At 42.2% G+C, this 21,245-nt stretch overlaps 2 protein-coding genes across 5 annotated transcripts in view; one reads left to right on the forward strand and one right to left on the reverse strand.

Annotated features, from left to right (window-relative positions):
* AVL9 (AVL9 homolog (S. cerevisiase)) overlaps positions 1–5,507 on the reverse strand; it is a 112,531-nt gene extending 107,024 nt beyond the window's left edge. The window contains exon 1 of the mRNA XM_011938649.1: positions 5,350–5,507. Within this exon, the coding sequence (XP_011794039.1) occupies positions 5,350–5,507 (158 nt within the window). The remainder of the gene's footprint in view (positions 1–5,349) is intronic.
* Positions 67–10,534, forward strand: LSM5 (LSM5 homolog, U6 small nuclear RNA associated (S. cerevisiae)). 4 transcript variants are annotated; one of them, XM_011938624.1, is made up of 5 exons: positions 67–96; positions 6,553–6,648; positions 7,236–7,263; positions 8,130–8,202; positions 8,594–10,534. In XM_011938624.1, exons 2-5 carry the CDS (start codon positions 6,594–6,596, stop codon positions 8,624–8,626), a joined length of 189 nt encoding a protein of 62 aa, XP_011794014.1. In that variant the 5' UTR covers positions 67–96; positions 6,553–6,593; the 3' UTR covers positions 8,627–10,534. The 4 variants fall into 4 exon arrangements, with proteins under 4 accessions (XP_011794014.1, XP_011794017.1, XP_011794013.1 ...); XM_011938627.1 differs by having other exon boundaries at positions 69–338; XM_011938623.1 differs by lacking the exon at positions 67–96 and adding an exon at positions 5,460–5,551.
* Positions 10,535–21,245: the final 10,711 nt, after the last annotated feature.

The raw sequence follows: 21,245 nt of genomic DNA on the forward strand, positions 1-21,245 counted from the left end.
GCACCGAAGGGGGGCTTGACGTGGAGCGGCGGGGTGGGGCTTACGTGACTCGCGCGTCTGGGCCTGCGGAGGCTGTAGTGTCCGCGGGACCTGGAGGTGCGGCGTGGCACACCTGCTTTTTCCTCCCTGGATTCAGTCTCAAAGCACTTCCTTCTCTTTTGCCTTCTCTTTTTCCTCCGTAAAGTTTTCCCCCTTCCCTCTTCTTTTCTGTTTTCCTTGCTTTTTCACATCTTTTCGATTCACTCTCCGAGTGTCCGATTCCTTCACCTCCTTGCCTTTGCCTCTGTGGCCTCCGTCCTTATTCTTAAATATGTAATAACATGGAGCATACTGGTGAGGTTGCGTATCCGTGTATTCAGCCTTTAAATTACTTGCTTACCCGGTAATTCTTGTTTGTTTCTCTCTAGAGCTTTTTTTCCCTTCATTTAAATATTATGTATAGCAATCTGAGACGCATTTAAAACCTGAAACCGAATATCCTTGACAATAAGGGAAGTTTACTTGGATACCTGTAAAATAGTTATTCTAGTCCTGCGATTTTAGAAGAATATTATTTTCATTCCATCTCTGTTTGGGTTTAGTACTCTAAGCCTATTACCTTGAAAGCAGAGTCCAAGCCTCTCAACCTGACTCCTTTGCAACTCCTCCCACCTGCCCCACATGAAGCCCAGCCCCCACAGCCCCTTCCTTCTGCACCTGAAAAATGGTTATGAGCAGCGGAGGAGCAGGTTGATATGTGTAGATTGTAGGTTTTTAGCTTCTGCTTTGGTGGAGTGGGAGGAAGGAAGGTCAATACAAAATATATGGGTTCTGTTGTCACCAGGGGTTTTTAATTACTGACTGTACTACAATTTTTTTAAGCAGTGAATCTCATATCAATTTAAAGTGCATTCTAGAAACACTAGCAGATTTAACAAGTCTTATCCAGGACAGTTTTCAAATAACCTAAAGGATAGGTGTCTGCTTCAAGCAGAATTAGAGATTACTACAGTAACTATGTATTTTGCACTTCTGGTCTTGAAAAATACGGAGCTCCGTTCTAATCTAAGCATAGCTGAGAAAAACAGTAGGCTTCCTAAATCAAATTTAGTTTCTGTGATTCAGTAGAACTGTTTTAATGCTAATACTGTAGACATTTTTCAAGATGTTGCTATACATTTCTTTTCTGTATTACAAAATTATTGGCATTGGCTCAGAAAACTGTAAAACTATATTGCTCCCTGTATGCAGAATATATTAACTGTTTTCTTAATATATTAACTGTTTTGAGATGTCAGCTGTGGATGTGTTAACTATTAATATTTTCTTGATATAAACTGTCTTGATATTTTCCACAATTGACATGGCTAAAATTACCATCTAATTGAACACCTTTTAAAGATATCTATAAGGGCCAGGCGTGGTGGCTCACGCCTGTAATCCCAGCACTTTGGGAGGCCAAGGCGGGTGGATCACCTGAGGTCAGGAGTTCTAGACCAGCCTGGCCAACATGGTAAAACTCCATCTCTACTAAAAAATACAAAAATTAGCCGGCCGTGGTGGCAGGCACCTGTAATCCCAGCTACTCGGAGGGCTGAGACAGGAGAATTGCTTGAACCTGGGAGGCGGAGGTTGCAGTGAGCCAAGATTGCGCCATCCCACTCCAGCCTGGGGGACAAGAGGGAGACTTCCTCTCAAAAAAAAAAAAAAAAAAAAAGATGTATGTAAAAACAGGGCCAGGCACGGTGGCTCATGCCTGTAATCCCAGTACTTTGGGAGGCCGAGGCGGGCAGATCACCTGAGGTCAGGAGTTCGAGACCAGCCTGACCAACATAGAGAAACCCCGTCTCTACTAAAAATACAAAATTAGCCGGGCATGGTGGTGCATGCCTGTAATCCCAGCTACTAGGGAGGCTGAGGCAGGAGAATCACCTGAACCCCGGAGGTGGAGGTAGCAGTGATTGAGATCGTGTCACTGCACTGCACTCCAGCCCGGATGACAGAGTGAGACTCCATCTCAAAAAGAGAAAGAAAGGGAGAGAGAGAGAGAAAGAAAGAAAAAGTAACTGGGAAAATTGAGAGAGCAAGTGAATAAGGGAATTTCCAGAATTTTTTGTCTCTAAATATACAGACTGGGCCACTTAAGAGTTTAGAATATAAGTGGGGCCCGGCCGCTCACACCTGTAATCTCAGCACTTTGGGAGGCCAAGGCGGTTAGATCACTTGAGTCCAAGAGTTCGAGACCAACGTGAGCAATGTAATGAGACCTCATCTCTACAAAATATAATAAAAAATAAATAGCTGGACTTGGTGGCACACGCCTGTGGTACTGGCTTCTCAGGAGGCTGAGATGGGAGGATCGCTTGAGCCTGCGAGCACACCACTGTACTCCTGCCTGGGTAACAGAGTGAGGTTAATAAATAAAGTTTAAAATATGATGGGGTGTTGCTATGTTGCCCAGGCTGGCCTCAAACTCCTGGGCTCAAGGGATCCTCCTGCCTCAGCCTCCTGAGTAGCTGGGGCTACAGTTGCCTGCCACCATGCACATCTTACATTGTGTTTTAAATGAGTTGTATTAATGTAGAATAAATTCATTAACAAGATATTGTCCACAAGGACAATTGTCTATTGGGAAAATAATCAAATGTCTCATTTAACTCAGGGAGAAAATTAGAAATGCCTTTCTAAACATATAATACATCGAAGAGCCTTTGGTAGTTACATGTATTTTATGATAAATTATAAATTCTATTTTACGTTTTCTATTTGACTTAAAAGGAGAAAAATCGTTGAGACATAGAGCTATGACATATTTTCAAGTTCATAACAACTTTCCATTTGGAATTGGCCTGTTCTTCCTTTTTGAGTGGCACCTCAGGAGAGAAAATAATAAAATAAAAATACCACTCCCTTCCTGAAATCCCCATTAACTCTACTGTGTAAGTGAACTATATATCGCTCCTTTTTTTCAGATTATAAAGAGATTATTATTATTATTATTATTATTATTTTGAGACGGAGTCTCGCTCTGTCGCCCAGGCTGGAGTGCAGAGACCGGATCTCAGCTCACTGCAAGCTCTGCCTCCCGGGTTTACGCCATCCTCCTGCCTCAGCCTCCGGAGTAGCTGGGACTACAGGCGCCCGCCACCTCGCCCGGCTAGTTTTTTTGTATTTTTTTTAGTAGAGACGGGGTTTCACCATGTTAGCCAGGATGGTCTTGATCTCCTGACCTTTGATCCGTCCGTCCCAGCCTCCCAAAGTGCTGGGATTATAGGCTTGAGCCACCGGGCCCAGCCGAGATTATTCTTTATTAGTGGCATTCAAAATTGCTAATGTTTATTCTGTTCTTTTTTTTTTTGAGATGGAGTCTTGCTCTGTCGCCAGACTGGAGTGCAGTGGCACAGCACGATTGACTCACTGCAATCTCCGCCTCCCGGCTTCAAGCGATTCTCCTGCCTCAGCCTCCTGAGTACCTGGGGCTACAGGTATGTGCCACCACGCCCAGCTAATTTTTGTATTCTTAGTAGAGATGGGGTTTCACCATGTTGGCCAGGATGGTCTTGATGTCTTGACCTCATGATCCATCCACCTCGGTGCCCCAAAGTGTTGGGATTACAGGCGTGAGCCACTGTGCCCAGCCTATTTTTCTAATTTTTAAAAACTCTATCAAGTAACAACAATGTTTTGAATTTGGACCATACTGTCAGTATGGTATGAGGAAAATAAAATAGGAATAGGAATAGAAAAGGAAAACCAGGAAAAGAGGCGGGTTTCAACCAAATGAGGATTGGACAAAAAGAAATAAAAAAAGAGAGAAAGAAAGAAGCATCACAAACAAATTTGACATCACTTTGTGTTTAAAATCTTATGAAGAGTAAGGATAATGTTGATGGGTATGAATGAAATAGTGAGAATCAATTTAAAGAATATTCATTAGACCCTACAGTATGCCTGAAAATGTGTGCACAGTGTATAAAATAAGAAATTGCTTCCTTAAAGTGGCTTACGTCTGGTTATAAAAATAAGATGAATGCAAAACCAGCTAGCAATGCCAGCTTTATGTAGCTTCACTCTGAGCCAGACATCATGTATTAGGAAACAAGGATAAGTAATAACAGCTCGCGTTTAAAAGGGCTTACTATGTGCCAGGTCCTATGCTGACCACTTTTCATAGATTATCTCAATTAATCTTCACATTAATCTTATGAGTAGATACTATTGTCCCCATTTTTTCCAATGGGTATATTGAAACTTAAAAAGTTAAAATAACTTGCCCATTGTCAAATTCAATTCAATTCAAATGGTATTTGAACCAAAGTCATTTAAATCAAAACAAAGAAATTTAATCATGTAAACTACTGCTTCCCATAACTCTCAGCCTTGAGGAACTCAGTCTATGAAGGAATGATGGGTGCTTAATGAATGACGTTCTTTGTGGCCGCTCAAAAAAGATAAGAACGATGAATTTCTTGCTTAGCTTTTTTTTTTTTTTGAGACAAGAGTTTTGTTCTTGTTGCCCAGGCTTGAGTGCAGTGGCATGATCTAGGCTCACTGCAACCTCTTGTCTCTTGGGTTCAAGCAATTCTCCTGCCTCTGCCTCCTGAGTAGCTGGGACTACAGGCACACGCCACCACGTCCAGCTAATTTTTGTATTTTTAGAAGAGACGGGGTTTCACCCATGTTGGCCAGGCTGGTCTCGAACTCGTGACCTCAGGTGATCTGCCCGCCTCGGCCTCCCTGAGTGCTGGGATTACAGTCCTGACCACTGCGCCCGACCTAGACTGTTTAGCTTTAACTTCCTAGGATACAAATATAAAACAGACTAGGGCCGATAATTTGCTGTTTTCAAAACAGAAGTGGAAAGCATGATTTTCTACTTCTGGAATAATTTAGAGTGACAGCTGTGGTCGCCTGTTAGACAAGAATTGTTGAAGAAACTGAATCAAAATCCTATAGTAAATAAAACTACCAGACATAAAAAGATAAGAACGATGAATTAAAGTAGTATAAAGTTTAAAAAACATATTTTAAATCCCCACTAAAGAAAAGTTTTTTAAAAAGGCTAGTTGCACACTTTCAATCCACTGGACTTTAAAAAGAAACTATAGATTCTTTAATGAGTAGTTGTGACAAAAATTGTAACAGTTAATTGATGGCAGGAAATACGAATTGATTTATACTGGTTTGAAGATTCTGGCTTGAGAGGAAATGCAACTTTACGGGGGAAGACGACTCAAAGGTTACAGGAACAATTTATTCACAAGGCAAAATATCTTCAACGTCTCTCCAAAACTTCGAGGGCAGAATGGGTATCTGTCGAGATGGTAAAATGTCCAGTGGGCAGGAAATATTTCACCGGATCTCACTTACTTGGGAAAAAAAGGCAGTGAACGCGACCCACGCGACAGACTAGATCGCACGCTCGGCCTCAGATTGGTCGAGTCTGTTTGGGCTGCGCAAAAAGCGGAAGCGCGCTTTTCAAAGTCGTCCCACCTTCGATGAAGGCAGGCCACTTCCGGCGTAGCCATGGCGGCTAACGCTACTACCAACCCGTCACAGCTGCTGCCGTTAGGTAATCGCCGTCCTTTGGGGAGCAGGAACAGGGAGCTGAAATTCAGGATTAGGGGCCAAGGGGTTGTTCCGAGGCAGGCCCTGGCCGAGTGTGGGGAAATGTATAGGACCAAATGCGGTTCGACTGTCGGCTCCAAGTCTTCACGGCAGCAGGCCGCCCCAGCTCTTTAACGTGTCTCTTGGGTTCAAGCAATTCTCCTGCCTCCTCCAGGCAAGGATTTCTGACTCTTCAAACAGACCGTCACTGGAGAAGGTCCACATTTAGTGAACGTGTCGTCGGCCTCCTTTGTTGTGAGCCCGCCTCTGCAGTGTTATAGGTAGTAGGCCAACTTCTCAACCTGGCGTGTAAGATCCCCAGATTAGATAGACCATGTTATGTATATGGTTGGTTAGTGACACTTAACACCCTGGTCCGGAATGAGCCTTAAATGAGGAATCTGGAAACTAGCTCTGTTTTGTTATTTCTTCATTCAATAAGTAGTAACTGAGTATCTATACACTAGATACCGTGCCTGGGCATTTTTCAACGATAAACTTAAACCATAGCCATTGCCTTCAAATAGCACACAAGCCAGTGGAGGAGAGAATACTGGACAAGTAGACATCCTGCTACATAATGCTAGGCTGGCTAAAGAGATGTTCAAGCTACCGTCAGAGCACAGAGGATGGACAGAGTTGGGGGAGGGAAGCAGTGACAGGAGAGTTTCCGGTGAATATAATTATACCTATCTCTTATGTTTTTGTAGCTGGTGAAGAGTGATTGAACTAGTGGTCGTGGCCGTGATTGAAAAGTTTTCATTCCTTCATGCCACAGACTGTTTTGGAATCCTCATTACACGCCAGATGCTGTGCTTAAACTGAGATTTGTATTATAAGACCTAAAGTTATTGAATGAATGTTTTTCCTGGTTTTTCTTTCACTATATGCAAGTAAGAGTGCCAGTAGGCACTCAAATATTTGTTGAAATAATGAATGGTAAAATAATATTTTTTCCCTCCTCAGAGCTTGTGGACAAATGTATAGGATCAAGAATTCACATTGTGATGAAGAGTGATAAGGAAATTGTTGGTACTCTTCTAGGATTTGATGACTTTGTCAGTATCCTTTTAAAAGGTGGTGGTGGTGGTATAGGTTTTTCTTAAGTGTTTAATAACATAACTGTAGACAGTCTGTATTTGTGATTATTATAATAAAATCAGTTCATTTTCAGGGAACTTATGATAATGTTTTAAGAGGTATGTATTGAAAGACAGTAAAGTTCCTATCAACAACAAGCATTTTGAATTTGAGCCATTGTGTTAAACATTATAATTAAAACTGAACAGGCGAGCCCAATGGCTTACACCTGTAATCCCAGCGCTTTGGGAGGGCAAGGTGGGTGGATCGCTTGAGCCCAGGAGTTTGAGACCAGCCTGGGCAACATGATGAAATCCTGTCTCCACAAACATTTCAAAAATTAGCTGGCATGGTGATGTACACCTGTGGGCCCAGCTAATCTCCAGGACCGAGGCAGGAGGATCCTTTAAGCCCAAAAGGTGGAGGCTGCAGTGAGGTGTGAGTGTACCACTGCACTTACGCCGGGATAACACAGTGAGACTTTGTCTCAAAAGAAAAGAAAAGAAAAGCTGAACAAAGGCAGAAGCTGGAGTAAATTCTCTATTTGTTTTCTTAACACCAAATTTCAGATATGGTACTGGAAGATGTCACTGAGTTGTGAGTAGTGTTAAAGAATTGGGGGGAATCTCTTCTTAATTAAAGACAGTTTTACTACTTTTGAGTAAAATTATTTATGAGAAAACATTACCTGTTGGTGGAATAACCTTAAAGATAGAAGTTTTATCTGTTTGCTTATAAAATTGGATCAGAGTGTTATTACCTTAATTTAATTATTAGTAAACTCCTAGACAATTAGTGGAGACACAGTTTTAAGGTAGAAGATAAAAAAAAGAGCTAGGAATTTTAGGGTTCAGGTCAAATCAAGGAACTGATAGTAAGAGCATTTAGACTGGGCATGGTGGCTCACCCCTGTAATCCCAGCATTTTGGAAGGCCAAATGAGGAGGGTTGAGCCTGGGAGTTTGAGACCAGCCTGGCCAACAAAGGGAGACCCCTGTCTCTATAAAAAATTTAAAAATTCGCTGGGTATGGTGGGGGGCAGCTGTAGTCCTAGCTGTTCTGGAGGGTGAGGATCCCTTGAACCCAGGAGTTCTAGGCTGCAGTGAGCTATGATTGTACCACTGTGCTCAGCCTGGGCAATAGAGCAAGACCCTGTCTCTTAAAAAAAAAAAGAAAAACCCAAAAAACATTTCATTTTATATTTGATTTTCTGGGCAAGCTTTGGCTTCTTTTTATGAAACTCTGACAGATGTGGGTCTTAGGTCAGTGAGTTCATTCTGTTGCTTTTAATGAAGGTTACATTACCTCGTGGATAACCTTTGTATCTGAAAATTGTCGATATAATTGCCCAACCTCAGAGTAATTTGTATACAAGGATAACCTTTTTAGGGAGGGAAAGTATTTCCAAAATGTTGGCTTTGATTTTCACGGTTTATCCTGACTATATTTTATCTATTCATTTAGTGAAATCACACCAGAAGGAAGAAGGATTACTAAATTAGATCAGATTTTGCTAAATGGAAATAATATAACAATGGTAAGACACATTGAAACTGTTTTATTTAGATGGGAGCCCATTTTTCTGGGGCAGTGATTATAGAACTAACCTTAATGTTGCTTGCTTAACTAAATGATCATGGCCCAGTGGTGCATAAGATGGGAAAGGTGTTCTCTGTGGTCAGGGCCCTAAAGCTCAGCTATTGAAGAGGCATTGGGTCTAAAGGTTAGTTTGCTTGGAATTTTTAATCGCTGTTGAGATAGTAAGTATTAATTGATGATGTTGGAAATTGGGAATAGATATTGACAATCTGGAGAAAATGGGAATGTGGAGCGCAGGGGACAGGCAAAGGTGGCTTAAGGAAGAGCCAGGGGTTTTTAGATGACATGGTTGTTGTGTTACTAATAAACTCTTTTTCCTCTTTATGCAGTTGGTTCCTGGAGGAGAAGGACCTGAAGTGTGAATGAGTTTCCTTGACTTACGCTAGATTCTGTTTTGTCTTTTAATGACAAGAAAATGGAATTTTTTTTCCCACCTTCTGATGTTTAAATCCCATAAAGCTAAGTTTCCCGTTAAAGGGAAGTGCTTTGAAGATGTGTACCCATTTTTGTAAGTTAATCATAATTATCCTGGAAAAAGAAGAAAAGAGCTTCTTCTTTGGAGACGAAAATAAAGGTGTTTTTGGTTAACTGTCATTTTATTTATTGTACTGCAGTAGCCAGTAGAACAAAGATTGTGGTTATTTTGCCACTTTTCTATCATTATACGCTTATTTGCTTTCTCATTTACATGACCATTTGATTCTCAAACAAAAGTTGTTCCAAACAAAATGATGAACTTTGATTTGAAAAGGTGCATTTAAACAACTGGAAATGATCACTTAGAAAATTAAATTAAAATGCTGTTGTTCTGTAATGAAGATTTTTCTACTGATTTCAAATTCCATGGACTCCTATTGAAAACAAACAATATACAGGTAATATATGCACGTTGTAGAAATGCAGGAATTATCTATTGCAATTTCCCTAAAGATACAAATTTTATCTATTTGTTTATAAAATTAGTTCAGAGGGTTATTACCTTAATGTAATTATTACTGAATTGCCAGGAAATTAGTGGAGACAGAGGTTTAAGGTAAAGGATACTAAAAACAGCTAAGAACTCTAGGACTCAGGTAAAATCAAGGAACTGATAATAAGATCATAGAATTGTATAAATTAAGTCAAAGAACTATTAAAAACAAACAGGCAATATACACACATCGTAGAATTATAAGTAAGCAAAAAGGAGAAGGTTGATCATGCTTTGCTGTATATCTTTGTAGACTTTCTCAGTCCACTCTCAGTACACATTTTATTTTACTTGTTCATCCTGATTATACTGTCTTTATCCTCCACTTAAGCCATTTTTTGAATTTAAGTGGTGAATATCTTTCCATGTCAAATATTTCAACATTAATGTATACATAATATTAAATGGATTTATTATAAATTATTTAGCCTATTCTTACCACAGTAGTTGAACTAGATCTTTATACATTTTTATTTTTCTAGAATAAATTCAAAAATGTGTAAGATCAAAGGGTGTATATTGTGTTGCCAAGAAAAACTTTGTGCCAATGTATATCTTTGCCAGGTGTCTTTCATAGTACCGTTTATATCCTTCCCAACATTAGCTGTGTTCTACCTTTTCTCCTCTTTGCCATTTTTACAGGCAAAACCTGGCATGTCTAAAATTTTCTTTTCCTTTTTTTTTTTTGGAGACAGTCTCGCTGGAGTGCAGTGGCATAATCTCGGCTCACTGCAACCTCCAGTCAGGCTGGAGTGCTGTGTCGCGATATCAGCACGACCTCTGCCTCTCAGGTTCAAGTGATTCTCCTGCCTCACCCTCCCAAGTAGCTGGGATTACAGGTGGGTGCCACAACTCCCATCTAATTTTTATATTTTTAGTAGAGATGGGGTTTTAACTTGTTGGCCAGGCTGGTCTTGAACTCCTGACCTCTAGTGATCCACCTGTGTCGGCCTCCCAAAGTGCTGGTATTAAAGGCATGAGCCACCAGGCCTGGCCTAAGATTTTCTTGATTAATTTTGATCTCATTTGTATTTTGTAAATGACTTATCTGATGAGACTTTTGCCATTGAGATGTTTGTCTTTTTCTTACTAATTTGTAAGAATTCTTGATGGGTTTCTCTTAGTCATGTATTTTGCTAATAATTTCCCTAGTTTGTAGTTTGCCACTTAGTGCTATTTTGACGTAAATGATGTATTTTAATGTAGTTACATGTTGACCTAGTCCATTATGGTTTTTGTATTTGGTCCACGTGGATTGGAAAGACCTTTGCTTTGATTATACTTTTCTTTGGGCACTTTATGTTTTCTGTGTTTGATTTAAATCTGGAATCTATCTGGAATTTTAGTATTACCACATGGAAAAAGGATCCAACTTTATTTTCCAAAACACAAAGCAGTGATTCGTAGTTTTTTTCTGATTTACATGTTGTCAGTACTACTGCCTTGGCTAATTTCAAGCTGCCGTGGCTTTAACAACTGATTTGCAAAATTCTCAAGGATTTAACAGTTGATTCTCAGGAGACAGTATATGCTGGTTGCCCCACACTTTGCTTCTAACTCTTGGGGGCAATGCTTTCCCTCCACTGTTGTTTCTTTCCCTTTGGAGGTGAGTTAATGATGTAACACCTGCTTCTTTCCACCCCTTTATTATTTGCTATCCTAGGGGAGCTGATGGTCATACCCAAGCTCTTCCTTTTTTCATCCTAGGAGTTAGGCCAGGTGCAGTGACTCATGTCTGTAATCCCAGTGCTTGTGGGTGGTCGAGGTGGGAGGATAGATTGAGGCCAGTTGGAGACCAGCCTGGGCAATATAGTGAGACCCCGTCTCTACCAAAAATTTTTAAAAATTAGTGAGGTGTGGTGGTGTGCACCTATAGTCCTACATACTTGGGAGGCTGAGGCAGGAGAATTGCTTGAGCCCAGGAGTTTGAGATTTCGGTGAGCTATGATTGCACCACTGTACTGCAGCCTGGGTTACAGTGAGACCCTGTCTCAAAACCTACAATGAAACACCATTTCATGGGTGCTATATGATGGCTATAATAACAAAAAAGGAATGTTACAAGTATTGACTGGGATATGAAGAAATTGGAGCCCCAGTACCTTGCTGGTGCGAATGTAAAATGATGCATGCACTGTGGAAAATAATTTGATGATTCCTCACAAAGTCAAACAGAATTACCGTATGACCCTGCAACCTGTCTCCTCAGTTCATACCCAAAAGAACTAAAAACATGTCTGCATAAAAACTTGTGTGAACTTTTCACGGCGGCGTTATTCCTAATGCCCCAAAATGGAAACAACTCAAATGTCCATCGATGGATGGATGGTTAAATGAAATGTGGTATATTCATACAATAGAATATTATCTACCTGTAAAAATGAATGAAATACTTGTGTGTGCTACAACATGGATGAACTGTGACAACATTATACTAAGTGAAAGAAGCCAGACACAAAAGACCACGTATTTCATTTATATGATCCAGAACAGGCAAATTCACAGAAATAGACAACTATATTAGTAACTGCTAATGGATATGGGTTTGTTTTTTGGGGTGATGAAAATGTTCTGGGATTAGATGGTTGCACAACCTTGTGCATATACTAAAAATCACTGAATTGTAACCTTAAAAGGGTGGATTTGATGTTACATGAATTACATCTCAATTTTTAAAAAGTGATGTATCTGAGGCATATCTAATGTAACTTCTGAGGCCCTAAAAGAATTGCTTTCCCATGAGTGACAGCTTGGGTTGTGGCTGCTGAGAGGACTTTAACCACCTAAGCATCAAAATCCCCTCTGGTTAAGACTGAACAGAGTAAGGATTTGGAGGCGATTGTTTGGGGCATTTAACTTAAGAATGCTGGATATTTTTTGTTTGTTTTGAGACAAGGTCTTGCTCTCTCACGCAGGCTGGAGTGCAGTGGTGTGATCAGCGTTCACTGCAGCTTCGAACCGCTGGGATCAAGCAGTCCTCCCACCTTAGCCTCCCAAGTAGCTGGATCCACAGGCACATGCCACCATGCCCAGCTACCTTTTCTCTTTTTAAAAAAAAAGACAGGGTCTGTCACCCAGACTGGAGTGCAGCGGTCATGGCTCACTGTAGCCTCGACCTCTTGGGCTCAGGTGATCCTCCCTCACTACAGGTGCACACCACCACACCTGGCTAATTTTTTGTATTTTTGGTGGAGACCAGGTCTTGTCATATTGCCCAGGCTGGTCTCAACCTCCTGGCCTCAAGCGATCAATTCGCCTTGGCCTCCCAAAGTGCTGGGATTACAGTTGTGAGCCACTGTGCCTGGCCTAATTTTTTAATGTTTTGTAGAGACAGTGTCACCATGTTGCCCAGGCTTGTTGATTCTTAATTCACAAAAATAAGGGTATTTAGTTTTGGATTTTAATTCTAGTGGAGTTTAACATTTTTGGACTTTGATTTGGAAAGAGATTTAATTTTTGAATTCCAGTAAATTTGATAATGGGAGAGGATTATATGTACATTTGGGCATCTCTGTTGTTGGCATTTTATTATTGGATGTTAGTGTGCTGATGTGCCAGGTTAGACCATGTATTAGTTGGGGTTCTCCAGAGATGACCAATAATATATGTATATAGATATATAAGGGGATTTGTTAGGAGATTTGGTTCATGCTATTATGGAGGCTAGGAAGCCCCAAAATAGGCCATCTGCAAGCTGGAAACCTTGATGTGGCTAAGTCCAAGTCCAAAGACCTCAGAACTTGGGATGCTGATGGTAAAATTCTCAGTCTGAGGCTGAATGCCTGAGAACCCAGCGGCCACTGGTATAAGTCCCGGAGTCCAGAGGTTTCGTAGGGTTGGGATCACTCTTCCTTCTCTGTCCTCAGAGGACAACTTCATCAGAACATCAGGAGTTCTGATATCCAAGGACAGAGAAGGAAGAGTTGTCCCGGCTCTAGGAGGGAGACAGACATGTTGCCTTTTCTCTGTTTTTGTTCTCTTTGGACCTTCTGTCAACTGGATGCTGGCCCACGTTGAAGGTGCATCTCACCTAGTCCACTCAGACTCATACCCTAAAGTAGTCTGGAAACACCCTCAAACACAGCCAAATTATGCTTTACTAGGTTTCTAGATATCCTTAATCCAGTTAACTTGACACCTAAAATTAGCCATCACAGACCATGTTGCAGGATCAGGAGGACCAGAGAGAGACCCTGAGGTGTATACAGGAGGATATGTTTATTACTGAGTGCACTCAGACCCTGCAGACTTAACGTCCAAAGACTGGGCCCAGAACAAAGACAGCACTTGACTTTTATGCACACTTCACAAAATGGGGTGGCTAGCTTAAAGCAAGCTTACGGTGGCTTGAAAGCAGGGATACAGAGGCAGGACAAAGACAGTTAATCAAATTGTAACAGATCATAACTCAGGATTACACATGACCATTGCCAATCAACCTAGATGTCTGTTATCTAGGTTTTGCCTAGGCATGGGCTTATCCTATAACCTTCACTGTGGTGCCCAGGTGGCCATCATTAAGGCTTGCTCAGAGGCTCATGACCTTCACTCTACTGCTTAGATAAAATAGAATATTTGAAGTCACTAGTTACAGAGAACAGGAATCTATGAACTCATTCCATAAAACGAAGGAAAATTTGTTTTTCTTTTCCCTATGTTGAGGGAATACTGGGAGAGTTTCCAGAGCACATTAGATAATATTATCAAGACTCCCTGGGTCTGGGCTATGCCTGTTGCTGCCTCTGGGACAAGTCAGCCTAATACAGGAAAACTTATTTCTCTTTCTTTTTAAGTTTATTTTTCTTTAATTTCCCGCCTCAACCATGTGGTGGGGCGTACTTTGGGGTGGGAAATGGAGTGAATTTTCAGACTTAGAATTACAGAAGCTTTGGAGTTGCCTTAATTCATGTATTATTCTGACTCCGTTCAGAGCCTTTTGGGGCAAAATCTAAACTCCTTCCAGTGATCCCAATAGCAGTTGGATTTGAGAGTGATGAACTGTTCTTCTCTATGGCTTTAATGGTTAAGTTCAGTGGGTGAAAAGAACAAAAAGATGGGGAATGTAAGGGAATAATGCTGCTTTTCTACCTCTGATGTTTTCTTCTACATGAAAGATTAATTAGTGTAACACATCTGCCCTCTCTCTGTTTTATGCCCAGAGACACGCAGACTGAGTTGCCCGAGGTAGTATGGGTTCTGCTCTGCTTTTTCCTGTAAGTTTTAGAGGTATCTGCTTCCACATGAAGAAGTCTGGGGTGGTCACTAATGCCTGTGGTTTGGTGGGTACATCTGAATAATTCTGGAGTTCCAAACAAAGAAGTTAACTACAGTCTGTAGATATAAGACATCATCCACTTAGCCTGTGTCAGTATTAACAATGATCACTGTCTGTTTACTAGTTTGCCTTTGTTCTCAATTGGTTCAGAACTCAATTGTGGAAGAGGAGTGCTAATTATTGGCCCCCCTCAAGACTCTAATAGCCCTCGAGTTTCTGCTGTACTAAGACAAAAACCTCCTCTGCCTTCCTGCCTGTCTCCCATCTCTACCTTGTCTTATCTGTCCATCCCAGCCATCAGGCCATCAGAGCAACTGACTGATTGATCTAAAATGCGGGATATGGTCATGCCATGTTTGGCTTTTTTTTTTTTTTTTTTTTTAGATGGAGTTTCACTCTTATTGCCCAGGCTGGAGTGCCATGGTGCGATCTCGGCTCGCAGCAACCTCTGCCTCCCAGGTTCAAGTGATTCTCCTGTGTCAGCCTCCTGAGTAGCTGGGATTACAGGTATGAGTTAACCATGCCTGGCTAATTTTGTACTTTTAGTAGAGATGGGGTTTCTCCATGTTGGTCAGGCTAGTCTTGAATTCCCGACTTCAGGTGATCCACTTGCCTTGGCCTCGCAAAGTGCTGGGATTACAGGCTTAAGCTGCTGCACCCGACTGGCACTGCGCGCGGCTGGCTTTCAAACCTTTCAGTAAGTTACCTTCTATACAATGAAAGGCCAGGTTCCTTAACAGGTTACCATGAGGTGTGCCTATTGACCTTCTCAACCACATCTGTCTTGCCTTCATAGCACAGAATTTATAACACTGACTGTTTCTCCTCTTTTACTCATGTTGGACTTTTATGGGAAGAGCCCTATCTCCAAACTTCTCTTCACTTGGTTTACTTGTATTCAAGACTAGGCTCAAATGTTTCTTCCTCCAGAAAGTCCTATGGGATCCCTCAGCCCTCTATCACTACTCAATGCTTATATGGGACAGGTCATAGAGGCTTTTCTTATACTGTGAAACTGTCTTGAGTAGCTACTCTGTCCTAGAAAAATAACAGCCTCAAGCAGTTCATACCATGCACAGTCCTGGTTTCAAAGGAAACAAATCCTCTTACACTCTTGGACCATAGACTAGAGTATGGGCCACCATCATCTGAGTATGTTGAGTTTGGCTGGTGTGGTCGATTGGCCCTCAGTGCAGTGATGCAAGTGGGCTTTTGGCTGTTACCTGGGAAGATCAGAGGCAGAAGCTTGGGAGCTCTAGCAGGGTCCTGGTGCTCTATGAGTACCACTCTTGGAAGACAGCAGGCCTCCTGGCTGACATTTCTCTAAGAAGTAGAACTGGTAGTTCTCAGATCAGCCTGACACCCAAATTCACACTCTGTGTATTTCAGTCACAAGGAGTTGAGGTTAGTGGGCATGAGGCTGCAATAAAGAGTGGTCAGAAAACAGATCTCATCTACTTTATCCAGGAGCGACCCTGACTGAATCTTCTCTTTATTAGACATTTCATTCTTGAATTTAAGAAAAATCATGCATGACAACAGCTGACCACAAGAGGGCACTGTGGAACTAGGCAAGCAGCTAGTTGCTAGAGCCAAGGCTTTTTAGTTTTCCCCAGAGCCTCATTTGAACTCAGGTTTCTGGTCTCCTACTCTGCTGAACTTACTATTGGATCACACCACAAGGGTAGGTAAAGGGTTAAATATACCACTATTTAACACTTCCCCCCCGTTTTTTTTTTTTTTTTTTTTTTTTGCAAAAGAGGAATCTGTTTTTCATTCATTTATTTCATATTTTCTATATGAGGTGCCTTTTCTATTGTGAAATACTGTCTTTCAGCAGGTAGTGTTGTGAATGAAAACATGGGCTGTAGAATCAGACTTACCTTGACTCTAATTTTACCTTGATTTGTTAATCATGTGATTTGGGGCAGGTGCCTCAATTCCTTCATTCATAAATTGGGAATAATAAGCACCTCTCAAGGTTGTAACAACTGACAAATATAAGGTGTGTAAATCATACAGTATAGTTTCAGTTACTCAGTAAGGGCTCAATAAATGGTGCTAGTTATTATTATTTAAAGAGCCTCTGAATCAACTCATTTTTACAGGTTTTCCATCACAGCAATTCCTTGTCAACAGTTGGAGCTGTCATTTAGTCCATAACAGTTACCTCTAAAATAGAACCCCTAGTTTTTTTTTTTAATTTTAAAAATTAAAACTAGTTTTAAAAAACCTAGTTATTTATTTTTTCTGAGATGGGGTCTCACTCTGTCACCCAGACTGGAGTGCGGTGGCATGATCTTACCTCCCAGGTTAAAGTGATTCTCCTGCCTCAGCCTCCCAAGTATCTGGAACTACAAGCATGTGCCATGACGCCCAGCTAGTTTTTGTATTTTTAGTAGAGACGGGATTTCACCATGTTGGTCAGGCTGGTCTGGAACTCCTGACCTCGTGATCCTCCCGCCTTGGCCTCCCAAAGTGCTGGGATTATAGGCGTGAGCCACCGCTCCCATCCCCTAGTTATTTTTGAATCTTCTATTACACAAAGCACAGTGCTTGAGGCACAGGGGCTCATAATATTTGTTGAATTAAGATGGTGACTAAGAATGTGGGCTTTATTAATTGGAAAATAATTGAACTCACAAAGCAACTAGGTTTAAGGTAGTAAGGGAAGTGGAATAAAGAGGTGGAAGATTTCAAAATATGTTCATGGTTATCATTAATTCATTAATAAAACAATCATTTATTGAGTACCACTTTGTGCCTGCCCTCTAGAAGCTCACTGCCTGGCCAGGGAGCTAAAGATTCCCTACATGTGATATGATGTCATGAATACACTAGCCTTTTCAGCTTATAAAGAGGAGAGGGCTGGATTCTGCTTGTGGTGGGAGTGGGAAGCAGGAAAGACATCTATGCTAGATATTCTCTGTCTGCCCCGTCCATTCCCTGCTCTGTGTTCTGGGATGCTGAATCCAGCCTACTGTGCGGCCTGTGCTCAGTTGCTCTCTGGTGACAGGTTGGGAGATCAGAGGGTGGGAATAGAGAGTGGCTGGAGGATTTCTTCTCTGGCACATTCTTGCTTCAGCACTCTGTCTCAGCAGTGGCTGAACCTCCCCATGACTACAGCACATACTGGCAGCTCCTCTTCCTTGTCTCTAGCTCTCTTTCTTTTTTTTCCTTTTAAGCTCTGGCAAGAAGTCTGTAGCTCTCTTTTTTAAATTACAGCAAATATTATCTGATAATAATAATTATTATTTTATTTATTTATTTGTTGAGATAAGTTATTCAGCCCAGAGTCTTGCTCTGTCACCAGGCTGGAGTGCAGTGGCATGATCTCGGCTCACTTCAACCTCTGCTTCCTGGGTTCAAGCGATTCTCCTGCCTCAGCCTCCCAAGTAGCTGGGGCTATAGGCACATGCCACCACGCCTAGCTAATTTTTGTATTTTTGGTAGAGATGGGGTTTCACCATGTTGGCCAGGAAGGTCTCGGTCTCTTGACCTTGTGATCCACCCACCTTGGCCTCCCAAAGTGCTGGGATTACAGGCGTGAGCCACCGTGCCTGGTCTATTATTTTATTAAAGCAAAGAAGTCTTTAGCTCTCAAAGGGCTCTAGTAACACTGTCTCCTCTCTTAATCCCATTCAGTCCTGGGGTAGTAATGGCTTCCCAAATTTGCCATTGTCTGGGGGCCTCACAGTTCCTCATTCATTTTTTTATACTGCCTTTATCTTTGTGAGCAATCCTTTCATTAAAGTCTCTTCATCTGAACCTTGCTGGGCCAGACTGACATAGCATCCTAGAAGAGGAGATCCTTGAGCTGGGCCTTGGCAAAGGAGCAGGTATCTGTCAGGCAGAGAAGAGGGACAAAGGGAATAGGAAGGGAGATGTGAAGTTTGGCATTAGAGGCTATGAGTGATGTGGAGTAGCTGGAATACAAGGTGCATCTGAAAATTAGGTTTGCCTGAGTCAGAATGAGCCTTGGCAACTTCTGGAGGGTGGAGTTAAGGGATTTTCTTTTTTAAAGGATCTGTTTGCACCATCTGGTTTACGAGGAGGACGGGGAATCTTTTGGGGGTTGCAGGTTCACCTATTCAGGCTGACCTATTCAGCCTTACCTGGTGAATTTGGAGGAGAGTGCTTTGGAAGCCAGGATGAAGGGATGATTTCAGAGGTCTGGAGGTTTTATCATAGGGGAATAAAGAGTCATAGGTATGATGAAGTGGCTTCAAAAACAGCATGAGTTCAGAAAGGAGTAAAGATCCTGGGAGAGCATAGTGGCTCTGCTTGACAAAGCTAAATCTCCTCCCCTGGAGAGGAGAGGGGTTAAGTAATGGGGGAGTGCGTGCTGATTGATCCATGGGTGGGCCTGGAAAAAGCATCATTTGATTGTCTAAAAAGGCATAGAGGAAGTTCTCACTCCAGCCCTGGGCTGTAATAGCTAGGTTTTCAGGCTTTGAGCTGTCTTTGGCTTGAAGGTCGGACTTCACCAGGGACCTGCCTCTGGCTGCCTAGGAATTTGGCTGCCTAGAAATTTGTCTTCCTCCTGCCACTGACATTATGTCACCTTCACTGGCTCTGGGTCTCCTCTTTGGCTTCTGGGACATGGTGCCATCTCTATTGGAGTCAGCAAGGGTCCAGTGCAATAGCTGGAAATTTGCAGAAGAAAAGAAAAGTTGCTCAAGGATGGGTGATGAAACAAATAATGAGGATGAAGCTAACAAATAGCATTCTATTTCTCAAGATTATAACAGCCCAAGATTATTGAAAGGAAATCACATTTGGAGCTGTCTCTCTGGGCTAGTTTGCTGGCAGATCTGCATGGTGGACCACACTGTCACCTGTCTTTTGTGTCCTTCAACATGATGAACTCTGCTGTACCCGTCCTGGTGCTGGATCCACTATTACCAACAAGCTAATTGAGTTTGCTGGCCTTGAAAATGCATCCCTGTAGGTAATGTGATGATGTAATGCTGTGTTCCCGCCCTCTGGATTTCCTCCCTGCCATTATGGAGGCCTTATTCATGAGAATGGAAACAAAATCAAAAACAAAACAAAAAAAACAGGATCGCCTTTTGATGTGACTTAAACAAGGCTGGAACAGAGCCTGAGGCTTAGCTTTCCACATGCCCCTGAGATGCCAGGACCCAAGTGAAGCAGGAAAGTCCCAGAAAGCAGGTGGGGGTCCATGAGAGTCTGGTGGACACAGGTCTGAGGAGGACAGGAACATAGGTGCAGGAAGGATGCCTGGAAGAAGGGTGAGCAAATGGCAAATGCTGGATGCACAAGCACCACTTATGAACAGAAGGAGGACGGAGCTAGGTCAAATAATCCAGCAGACACTGAGATGAGTTTGGAGGGAAGGCAGGACCCCTCTGAAGTCTAAGGAAAAAGAGCATGACAGACTGCCCAGGGGAGGTGGTATGCCCGACACAGGACAAGCTGGAGACATACAGGGAAGTCCATCTGGGCTGTGCAAGGGAAAGCTAGAAACTATCACAGCTGGTCAGCTACTGGAAATTCAGTGAGCCCCTCTGTGCCAGAGGTGGGGCTGTGGAAAGCCAGGCAAGCCACCTGCCCTCATGGAACTAACCTTCTAGTGCTGTAAATTAACCAATAGGGCATGAAGACAGACACACAGACCAGTGGAATAGAATCAAGTCCAGAAATAAACCCTTGTATATGTAGTCAAATGACTTAGAACCAAAAGCATTCAGTGCTGAAAGGACACTTTTTTTTTTTTACTTTTTTGAGATGGAGTCTCACTCTGTCACCTCAGCTGAAGTGCAATGGCACGATCTGGACTCACTGCAACCTCCGCCTCCTGAGTTCAAGTGTTTCTCCTGCCTCCACCTCCCAAGTAGCTGGGGTTACAGGTGCCCACCACAATGCCCGACTATTTTTTGTATTTTTGGTAGAGACGGGGTTTCACAGTGTCGGCTGCTGGTCTTGAGCTCCTGACCTCAGGTGATCTGCCTGGCTTGGCCTCCTAAAGTACTGGGATTACATGCCTGAGCCACTGGACCAGTCCTTGAGCTATACAGCTTTCTGAAAGCTGCTCAATTGTAAATTTAGGTGCTCAATTGCTATAAACTTAGGTCCCTTAATCAGTCTGCTTTTTTTTTTTTTTGAGACAAGGTTTTACTCTGTCACACAGGCTGAGTATAATGGTGCGATCATGGCTTACCACAGCCTGAAACTTTGGGGCTCCAAGGATTCTCCTGCCTTAGCCTCCTGAGTAGCTGTGGCTACAGGTGTGCACACCTGGCTAATTTTTTTAAAAAAATCTTTTGTAGAGATGGGGTTTTGCTATGCTGCCCAGGCTGGTCTCAAACTGCTGGCCTCAAGTGATCCTCCCAACTTGGCCTCCCAAAGTGCTGGGATTACTGGTATGAGCCACTGCACCTTGCTACTAAGGCTGCTTGAAGCGGAACAGAGACAATGACATAAAGTGGTTATTACCTGGCAGACACAGTGCATCCAAGAAGATATTCGTGTTACTTCTGTCTCTTTTGTCAAAAAGCTTTCTGATAAAAGTCAAAATGAATTATGAATTTTCATCATGAATCCTCTCCTTCTTTCTCCCGGTGCAGTAAACAGAGCCTCTAAAGTTGCCCTTGGGGTATCTCTTATCATACCGTTTTGCTCTTCAACATTCGCACTGTAATTGACTACTTTTTGTGTTGCCTTTCATTTAGAGCTATGCCCAGTGCAATGACTGCCTCCTAGCAAATACTTC

The sequence above is a fragment of the Colobus angolensis genome, unplaced genomic scaffold (assembly GCF_000951035.1).
Source record: "Colobus angolensis palliatus isolate OR3802 unplaced genomic scaffold, Cang.pa_1.0 Scaffold175, whole genome shotgun sequence".
NCBI lineage: Eukaryota > Metazoa > Chordata > Mammalia > Primates > Cercopithecidae > Colobus > Colobus angolensis.

Bases quoted from the DNA above. Each gene is read 5' to 3' on its own strand.
- LSM5 (XM_011938623.1), top strand. From the start codon at position 5,506: ATGGCGGCTAACGCTACTACCAACCCGTCACAGCTGCTGCCGTTAG. The intron at 5,552-6,552 runs GTAATCGCCGTC...TTCCCTCCTCAG, and splicing joins GTCACAGCTGCTGCCGTTAG to AGCTTGTGGACAAATGTATA. The intron at 7,264-8,129 runs GTGAGTAGTGTT...CTATTCATTTAG, and splicing joins CTGGAAGATGTCACTGAGTT to TGAAATCACACCAGAAGGAA.